General features: G+C 44.4%; 1 protein-coding gene across 3 annotated transcripts in view; it reads left to right on the top strand.

Moving 5' to 3' along the window:
- Positions 1-10,022, top strand: part of LOC106808166 (valacyclovir hydrolase-like) — a gene marked incomplete at its 3' end in the record, with an annotated part of 16,419 nt that overhangs the window by 3,813 nt on the left and 2,584 nt on the right. For all 3 annotated transcript variants that reach the window (XM_014810754.1, XM_014810756.1, XM_014810757.1), the window contains 1 exon segment: positions 3,220-3,314. In XM_014810754.1, the coding sequence (XP_014666240.1) occupies positions 3,220-3,314 (95 nt within the window).

Raw genomic sequence — 10,022 nt, forward strand, 5'->3', positions numbered from 1 at the left:
CAGATCGTCTAGTAAGTTTTACCTCCTGAACTTCCCAGTCATCGAAGGCGTCTCTGAAGTAGTCAACTGCATCGTCCTCCATTCCTGATCCAGTACTCACTGAGGACATTTTTAGTTTTTGTACAATTACTTGACACGGTATCGTTGGCTATGTTACGCCACAATTTACTATCCGCGCTCGGGCGTACGGCGCATGCAGGGTGCGGCCTGCGGCAACTGTAATCAGGCAACGGATGCTGGCAGAGAAAGAGTCGAAACCTCGCGATACCGGGTCCGACCGCTTTGCTGACGACTGCATGCAGACCACTGATCTCACAGGCACTTGAAGTGTATCAACAGTAAACATACGCCGCCGCGATCGCGCGCACACTGTCATGTGTCAGTGTGCGCGCGATGGCGGCGGCGTATGTTTACTGTTGATACGCTTCAAGTGCCTGTGACTGATCTCTACTGTAACGTACGTTAGTATAGTAGAGATCAGTGCTGCCGACTGCAGCCAAAGTATGGCACAGTCATTAGCACGACACGGCTGTGCGATGGATCGTCTATACATGGTCTAGACCCTAGCAAGACCGTTTCTTGGAGCTAACCACAGTCTCAGAACGGTCAGTCTCATTTTCAGTACTGAAAATTCTCGCTTTCAATTTCTGAGAACTGAGCGCCATCTGTCGTGGAGTATGGCTTATGTCATGACTCAACCCCGTGTATTCCTCAAGGACCTCAAGTGTAGTCTAGACACAACAAATATTGCAGTTACGTGCGTGACTATAAGTCATGTTAAAGTACACAAGCTAATACAGCTTGTACCAGAGCGTGCACAAGCTAGCACCATAGATATACAAAATGTATTCTACGTACTGTATATCTATGCTAGCACAGATAGCTAATGCCTAGTAACGGGTGCAGGGGCGCGGATCCAGAGGGGGGGTCGAGGGGGTCCGGACCCCACTTTTACCACAAAAAAAGGGGAAAAAGCATACACACACGCACGCGCGCGCGCGCACACGTGTACACGTACGCGCACGCACACGCACACGCACACGCACACGCACACACACACACACACACACACAAGGCCGTACGCAAGAAATTTTCTGTAGGGGGGCAAATACGCAGGAAATTTTCTGTAGGGGGGCAAAGGTACTCCCCGCGCCCTCTATTGCCCTATTTGTCCCATTAAAAGGCATACTCTGAAAATCTCTAGGGGGGCAACTGCTTTGGCGGAGGTAATGACAATGACAACGAGTACAGATATCGGTGCCATGGTTACTGCTATTCCTGCTACTGCTTTTGTTGCTGTAGTACCTAGATGTCATTTCTGTGCCTACAATACACTGACTTTGTGTGTCTTTTGTTGAACCTGGTCTTTCTGGTCTCAAGGTTATAAAGTTTATATTAACTGATGGCATGAAGTGGGTTACATAGACCTCTGGCTTTTTTCAGCCACGCATTGATGTCTTTGTTGGCATTGTCATTGCTTATAAGGCTCTTAACGTCAACATGAAATCGATCATCAACATATTCTAACATCTGTGCTTTCTCAAAGTGGATGAGGCTGATATAGACTTTAGCATTCTGTTATTAGGAGTGAATCAAAACGAGAAAAAACATATATTTTTATTCACATCTGATGTTATTGTCTAAACGAAACATCTCCTTTTTATATCACCTTCTTGTCATGTTGAGTAAAATTCGGCAACGGTTTTTGTTGAGAATGGAAAAGTTATCATTCAACAGTTGTCACAACTTGCAGAGATGCTTTTTTTAGCTGCACTTTCTTTGGCACATACACACAGTCACGATACATGCTTATGTGCATACATGCATTGAACACAAACATGCACACGCAGATACACCCATATATAATTAACAAGCCTGCCTAGGCTTTTTTGTTAGTTATAAACTGCCGTGCGTACTGGTACTCTAATGTAGATGTATTGATCCTGGTGCAGTTTGCAACCTGCTGTTCCAACTCGGTTGGTAATACACGCTCGAGGAATGTAGTTTGTTGCTATGGCAGCAATAACTGGCTTCATCAGAACTGACTGTCTGACCATCAGTTCTGATATGCAAATTATTCATGATGAAATATTACATGCAATATATATATATATATATATACATACATATATATATATAGTATGAGCCAGCTAGAATACCATGCCTACAATTTAATTAATGGTACAGTAGCAGGTGGCTGGTAGTGTCTGCAATTAAACTATTGCACAATAATAAAGAAGGAAAGTCAGAGAAGAAGAAAGATCGTTTGATATATTCGTCGTAGTAGTTGTTGGTATCATGGGCTGTATATTATGTAGTCGTTGTGCATATAACCTATATTTAGTATAACATGTAACGTATGATTAGTATAGCCAAACATTGGAAGCACTTGTGCAGAATTATATACCATCAACTGTTTTTGTGTCGCATATGTTTGATATCTACCACCACCACCAACGCCAACGCCAACACCAACACCAACGCCAACGCCAACACCAACACCAACACCAACACCAACACCAACACCAGCACCAACGCCAACACCAATACCCAGCACAATTATCCACAAGCTTTCACACAATCTGTTTGAAGTGAGATGTCGTAATTGTGCACTTGGCAATAATTTAATTATTAACGCATACAGAGTACTTGATGAATGGTTTATTAAGCAGGCAATTTGTGTTGAACGATGTTCTTAAAATTGCATCAGCTATTTCATACCCCTGTGATGTTAATGATTAATGCAAAGTAGTTGGATGTTTTTTATTCTGTCACAAGGTGGATGTGTTAATATCTTTTCAAATATGCTATATAGCTATTCGAATCATGTGTGAATTATATATCGAAAATTTGGCTGTTAACGTTCCTATTCCCCTAACAAATTTTGCTTGTTGAATATTTCAAACAGAAGTAAACGTTTTTTTAAATTGTTATAAATTAAATTAACAAAACGAATATTATTACTTGCAATTGCTGAATGCAAGTTAAGTTAATATAAGGTCAGTGGAGAACCGTATTTCTATTTATTTCACAAACATTTATGCACGCATGAGTGCATTCATATATACCCAACATGTTAATAATATATCCACATAAAAACCTAACGTGTATAGAATTACAATAATAAATAAATACTAATGGGTTCTTATGGGGAATTACCAGAAATTTAGCACAATTCTACTTTTGCGAAGACAAGTAAAGTCTTGTTTGTTTTTGTAGGTTCGATGTCCGACGTTGATCATTCATGGTCAGAAGGATGCGATGGTGGGTCAGGAGCATGCTGATTACCTACACAGCCACATCAACGGCTCCAAGTAAGTTTCCTGCATCGTGCTGTCCCACAAATGATCCGAATTTATACATTACTTAAACACAACGCACACATCCGAGCAAAACACCTGAACGTGGAGCAAACGTGTTTCGCTCGATGTTCGTGGCTGTGTGCGGATTCCCGAAACAAAAAACATTGCTCAGCTGAGCGTGTTCTGCTGAACAAGCAATGTTTGATTCGCGGAGCGTGTTTTCGCCTGAGCGTACGTTTTGCTCGGGTGTGTGCGTCAATCGTTCTGCTACACAGCGAAACGCCACAGACGGTCTCCAATCAATATTCTTAAAAATATCACATGACACACAAAATTGGATGTCCATTGGATGGCTATTTTAGATGTCATGTGACAACGGCGCTGTACGCAGTGTTTCTGTATGTTTTGCTCAGCTGTGGTGCTGTGGTCGGGTGGCGTGTGTGCGCTTGCTCGCCGAGCAAAACGCGAAACGCTGGAAAAACAAAATTTCCCGTTTTGCTCGGGTGTGTGCGCTAGGCTTTAGCGCGTGTTCTGTCAGATGAACACGACGCTAATTTGTGCTCAGATTTTAAATGCGTTCGATCTCTCGCTACACGAATGGTGAATGTTGACGTACACATGGTGCAAGTTCATAATGTATGTGATAAATGTTTAGGAATGACTCGGTTTATCCTGCTGCTGCACCCGATATACAGGCAATGTACGTCCTTTCTAACCCCCCCCCCCCCCAACACTGCAGACTTATGAACGACATGATGTTTATGCATTCGCGTGTGTGGGCAGACCCGTGTGTGTGTGCGTGTGTGCGTGTGTTTATATGTGGCGGCGTGTGTGGCGTGTGTTTATATGTGCGTGCGTGTGTGCGTGTGTTTATATGTGCGTGCGTGTGTGCGTGTGTTATATGTGCGTGCGTGTGTGCGTGTGTTTATATGTGCGTGCGTGTGTGCGTGTGTTTATATGTGCGTGCGTGTGTGCGTGTGTTTATATGTGTGTGCGTAAGTGTGGTCGAGGGCATCTATGTACGTCTCTGTACACAGTAGAGATGATATTACGCTCAAAGTACTAGACTATAGATAGTAATGTTACCTAGGTGAGAATCTGACGATCAATGTTCATGTTGAGGCGTAGTGATGTTGTATTATTATCTTCCTTGTCGCATTTACCCTATACTAATAGCTGGACAATGTAACTAGGGTGCGTGTCGTAGTGTGTGTGTTGTGTGTGTGTTGTGCGTGTGCGTGTGTGTGTGTGTGTGTGTGTGTGTGTGTGTGTGCGTGTGGCGTGTGCGTGTGCGTGTGCGTGTGCGTGTGTGTGTTTTGTGCGTGCGTGTGTGGTGTGTTTATATGTGCGTGCGTGTGTGCGTTGTTGTATATGTGTGTGCGTAAGTGTGGTCAAGGGCATCTATGTACGTCTCTGTACACAGTAGAGATGATATTAGCTCAAAGTACTAGACTATAGATAGTAAGTGTTAGTGATGTCACGATCATCGATTATACTCGATCATCGGTTGAACAGTGGCTCGAAGCCAGGCGCTTGTTATCAAAATCCAATAATCGATTTAATCGAAAAAAAATAAAAAATAAATAAATTTTTTTTTTTTTTAATTTGAACAAGAAAACTTGGAAAAGTGATGAACATCAGTACATGTATTATACACACAGTAGTAAACAGTGCAAAACAAACAGTAAACAGGGCAAACAAGGGCACATACATGCACACACGTACATGCACACGACGTTACGCACACGCAGGCATTTCACACCCCGAGTAACCGATTGTAACGATCATCGGTTACGTTGGGTCAACGATGATCGATTATGAAATTACAACGCGAATTGACAACACTAGTAATGTTACCGTAGGTGAGAATCTGACGATCAAGTGTTCATGTTGAGGCGTAGTGATGTTGTATTATTATGGCCTTCCTTGTCGCATTACCCCTAATAATAGCTGGATCAATGTAACTAGGTGCGTGTCGTAGTGTGTGTGTGTGTGTGTGTGTGTGTGTGTGTGTGTGTGTGTGTGTCCGTGTGTGTGCGTGTGTGTGTGTGTGTGTCTGTGTGTGTGTGTGTATGTGTGTGTGCGTGTGTTTATATGTGCGTGCGTGGTGGCGTGTGTTTATATTGTCGTGCGGTGTGTACGTGTGTTTATATGTGCGTGCGTGTGCGTAATGTGGTCGAGGGCAATCTATTACGTCTCTGTACGCAGTAGAGATGATATTACGCTCATAAGTACTAGACTATAGATAGTATGTTACTAGGTGAGAATCGTGACGATCAATGTTCATGGTTGAGGCGTAGTGATGATGTTTTTATGGCCTTCCTTGTCGCATTACCCTAATAATAGCTGGATCAAAGTAACTAGGTGCGTTGTCGTAGTGTATGTGTGTGTGTGCGTGTGCGTGTGCGTGTGCGTGTGCGTGTGCGTGTGCGGTGCGCGTGCGCGTGCGGGTGTGTGTGCTGTGTGTGTCGCGGTGAGTGTGTGTGTGTGCGTGCGCGTGTGTGTGCGTGTGTGTGTGCGCAGTGTGTGTGCGGCGTGTGCGTGCGTGTGTGTGTGTGTGTGTGTGTGTGTGTGTCCCATGTCAGCAGGTGTAGTAGACCGCTGATACAGGAAGGTGAGTCATCCGTACGGACACAGACATTTACCTGCGAATCGATACCTGAAATTTTTTGCCTGCAAGCGAATTGATACCTGTGAAATTTACCTGCATGCGAATAGGTCGAGACGAGGGACAAGTAATAGTTTGTGTTCGTTAGAGCTTCTTTGTCCAGTGCTCTTTTTACTATTTTGTATCTCGGTACATGCCCACAGCTTTGGGTGATCTCTCCATGGTATACATTTAACATTTAAACAAGTCTCTTTTGCCTTATAATAGGTCAAAGTTCATATCTGTGTTCTCATCTCTCTCTCTCTCTCTCTCTCTCTCTCTCTCTCTCTCTCTGCTCTCTCTCTCTCTTTTCTCTCTCTCTCTCTCTCTCTCTCGCTCTCTCTCTCTCTCTCTCTCCCTCCTATCCTCTCTCTCTCTCTCTCTCTCTTCTCTCTTTCTCTCTCTTTCTCTCTCTCTCTCTCACTCGTCTCCCTCCTTCCCCCTCTCTCTCTGTCATTCCTCTCTCTCTTTCTCTCTGACCCTCTCTCTCTATGCCCTTTCTCCGCCTCGCTCCCTTACTACTCATTCTCTCTCCCTCATTTAGCTGCTCGCAACACTCGCAATGTTTACGCGAGTACACCCCCAGCCACTCCTAGCTTTTGAGTGCATTTATAGTGCGGTGGCGTAGACCTCGGCACATGTATATTCATGCCGCTTCATGTGCTTTTGTATTGCAATTCCCTGTATCCATGTATAGACCTTTATGCTGGGTTTTTCTCAACCTTTTATACGGTTCAAACCTGCCAGCCGATCCATTGTACTACACTGGTCCACTTTCCTTGTTGTATATAGTGTGCACTGCAGTGATAAAAGAAAATTTATAAAATATACTAAAAAAATTCTAAAGGTTTCAATATTCGAAAGATTTTCCAATTTCTCAGAAATTTCAAGTATTGATTTTACAGTCTGAACTACACTTCTGCCAGACTGACTACTGAAATGCGGTGCTGAAATGATTATGTCATCTCGGAATGTTTGTCTTTCCACTGTTTCTGCATCACCCAAGCAACGTGAAAATGCGCTTAATCTGCTTGTGTACTGCACACGTTACACGGGTTCTGAATAATGTCAATACTAAATATATAAACCGGGTGTAGTAGCTTAATTTCCTTAAACACAGAGTCGCCTGCGGCTGATACTGTCTGGCACTGGATCAATATTAGCCATCGCGCATGCGTGCGTGTACTGAAACGTCAGCCCTTACGTATGGCACTATGGAAGAAACGTGGCGTGGGAGCCGTAGTGTGTACTGACGGACGCATTTGTTGGTGGCAAGGCGCGCTTGTGTTGTCATCAGTTTCGTCCCCTAGGTAGCGAGGGGCCGTTAATATCAACCACGGGTGCTGTGTACCATGTTGTATACGTAGGTGTGTGTGTGTGTGTGTGATGTGTGTGTGTGTGTGCGTGCGTGCGGCTGCGCGTGCGTGCGTGCGTGCGTGCGTGCGTGTGTGTCGTGCGTGCGTGTGTGTGTGTGTGTGTGTGTTTGTGTGTGTGTGTGTGTGTGTGTGTGTGTGTGTATGTATGTGTGGTGTGTGTGTGTGTGCATGTGTGTGCGTGCGTGCGTGTGTGTGTGTGTGTGTATGTATGTGTGTGTGTGTATAGTGTGTGTGTGTGCGTGTGTGTGTGCGTGCGTGCGTGGGTGTGTGTGCGTGTGTGTGTGTGTGTATGTATGTGTGTGTGTATGTATGTGTGTGTGTGCGTGTGTGTGTGTGTATGTATGTGTGTGTGTGTGTGTGTCGCACGTTGATGAATTTGGCCGCAGCTGCTCGCTAATTGATCGAGGTTACAACATAACGTACATTCGAGGCTCCTGCGATCCAAGGATTGCCTGTGATGATATCAAGAGTACATATAGAGAATCTCTATTATGTCTGTGCTGATTGTTGCTGTGGTTGCCCAGTAGCGCGCGCACACACACAAACAACGCGCAGCGCGCACGCACACACACACACGCACGCGCACACGCACACACACACACACACGCGCACACACCACGCACACACGCACGGCGCACGCCACACACACACCGCGCACGCGCACACGCACCGCACACGCGCGCACATACACACAAACAAACACACACCACACACACACACGAGCACAGCACACGCACACACCGCGCACGCGACGCACGCACGCACACGACACACACACACACACACACCACACCACATATACGCACAGCCTCTGTTGGCATAAAGTAAAGCAGCTGAAGATGGTAGCGACGATCCACACAAGTCCTGCCTTCACCTAATAAGGATCATGTTCAGGGGAAAGGTCATCATGCAAATATGGAATATGGTTAGCTCTCTGCTATAAATATAACACTGTAGTGGGGCAGATATGTGTCAATATTTAGACGAATTGGAGGTTTTGTGGGAAAAGCACCAAAAATTGGCGTGAATGAAGTTAAGGGTATACTAAATGATTTTCGATACTAGTGGCAAGATGAATTTTTTCCGTAACTGCTGTAACAATGGAAAATTTAAAATGGCCGCGCGCGATTCTTCAATATCTTTTTTTGAAGTTCCATCTTTGTACTGGTAACAAGAAGGTTGAAGGCTTGAAGCGTATTTTGGTTACTATATTGTTCTTTATTTTTGTGCGTTGTTGCAGACTCGTCCCCTGCGCGACGGTAAGCACAATCTACATTTCAAGTACGCACACCGAGTTCAATCAAAATGGTGACAGAGTTTCTCACGGAGAAATCATAGTTCTGACTGCTTACCAACATACGCAGTTGGCTTCCCGTGGAGAGTCCGTGTGTGAGGGGGTTACAGGTTATTACCTCTCACAGGAGTGGAGCGGAGGTAATGTAATCGGTTCGTGTGTGTGTGTGTGTGTGTGTGATGTGTGTGTTGTGTGTGTGTGGTCCAGTCCGCGCGGCGCGATCGATAGCGCGTCGAGTCAGCGAGCGGCGAGTCAGGCAGCGGGCAAGTGAGTCAGCAGCAACCACCAGCGAGCGGCAAGTCAGCAGCCGCACCAGCGAGGCGGCGAGTGCAGCAGGAGGCGAGTCAGTCAGCAGCAGCCAGCAGCGAGCGGCGAGCCAGCTCGTAGACATACATGTTACATGCTGGCGGAGGTATGCACTCTCCGTGAGTGCCCTCTGTCTAGTTAAGCTGAGTTATATGATATTGATAGCATAGGAATAATATAGATAGACTATCTATATATCATCAAGAGCGTATAAAGAAGGCTTGTATTCATCCATATCTATATATCTATATGGCCTATCTATCTATGTTGTTTCTATGCTTGATAGTGTGCCGTTAAAGGTGCATGCCCTTTTTCACGAGTGGTTACCTTTCTTGTTTACATGTGTTTATATGTATATATATATTATATATATATATATATATACTCTGGTATATGATAGGTTATTATGATTATTATTATTATATGATCGTTATTACTGGGAGCAAGCTTTATGTAAAGCATGAATATTATAATATAATATATGAGAGCCTGCACGCGTTGGCACCTGCCAGTGAAAACTGTGAATCTTTCATACCTGCCGCAGTGGCATACGACAAAAAGAAATAATATATGATATATGAAGCATCAAATCTCCTGTAATGGGAACACTTGGAATGGGTTTCTATATAAAAATTTAAATGCGAGGGTGACGGTATGAAGAATCGCATGAAAACGTGTTTTTTCAGGTGTAGAACTATAATAATGTGTGAATAAGAAAACATCAATGGTGTATTTTTTGACGTGTTGGAAAGGTTGTCATTGTTATCTTATAGATAATAAAATATTTGATTTTTTTTAAATTAACCCAGTTTTTACCATTGATTAATGACTTTACGATGACGTATTAAGCAGCATGCCCGTTGACGCACACACGTACATGTTAACATGTTACTACACACGTTCGAACAATAGTTTTGGTTTACACTATACAAGCGTGACAGTAACTTTTTGTTTGATTGCTGCTACTACTTCTGCTATGCTGCTGCTAGTGATGTTGCTGCTGCTGCTGCTGCTGCGGCTGCTGCTTCTGTTCTACTACCACTCTGCTACTGCTGCTGCTGCTGCTGGCTGCTGCTGCTGCTGCTCGCTGCTGTCTG

The sequence above is a fragment of the Priapulus caudatus genome, unplaced genomic scaffold (genome assembly GCF_000485595.1).
Source record: "Priapulus caudatus unplaced genomic scaffold, Priapulus_caudatus-5.0.1 Scaffold257, whole genome shotgun sequence".
Classification (NCBI taxonomy): Eukaryota; Metazoa; Priapulida; class Priapulimorpha; order Priapulimorphida; family Priapulidae; genus Priapulus; species Priapulus caudatus.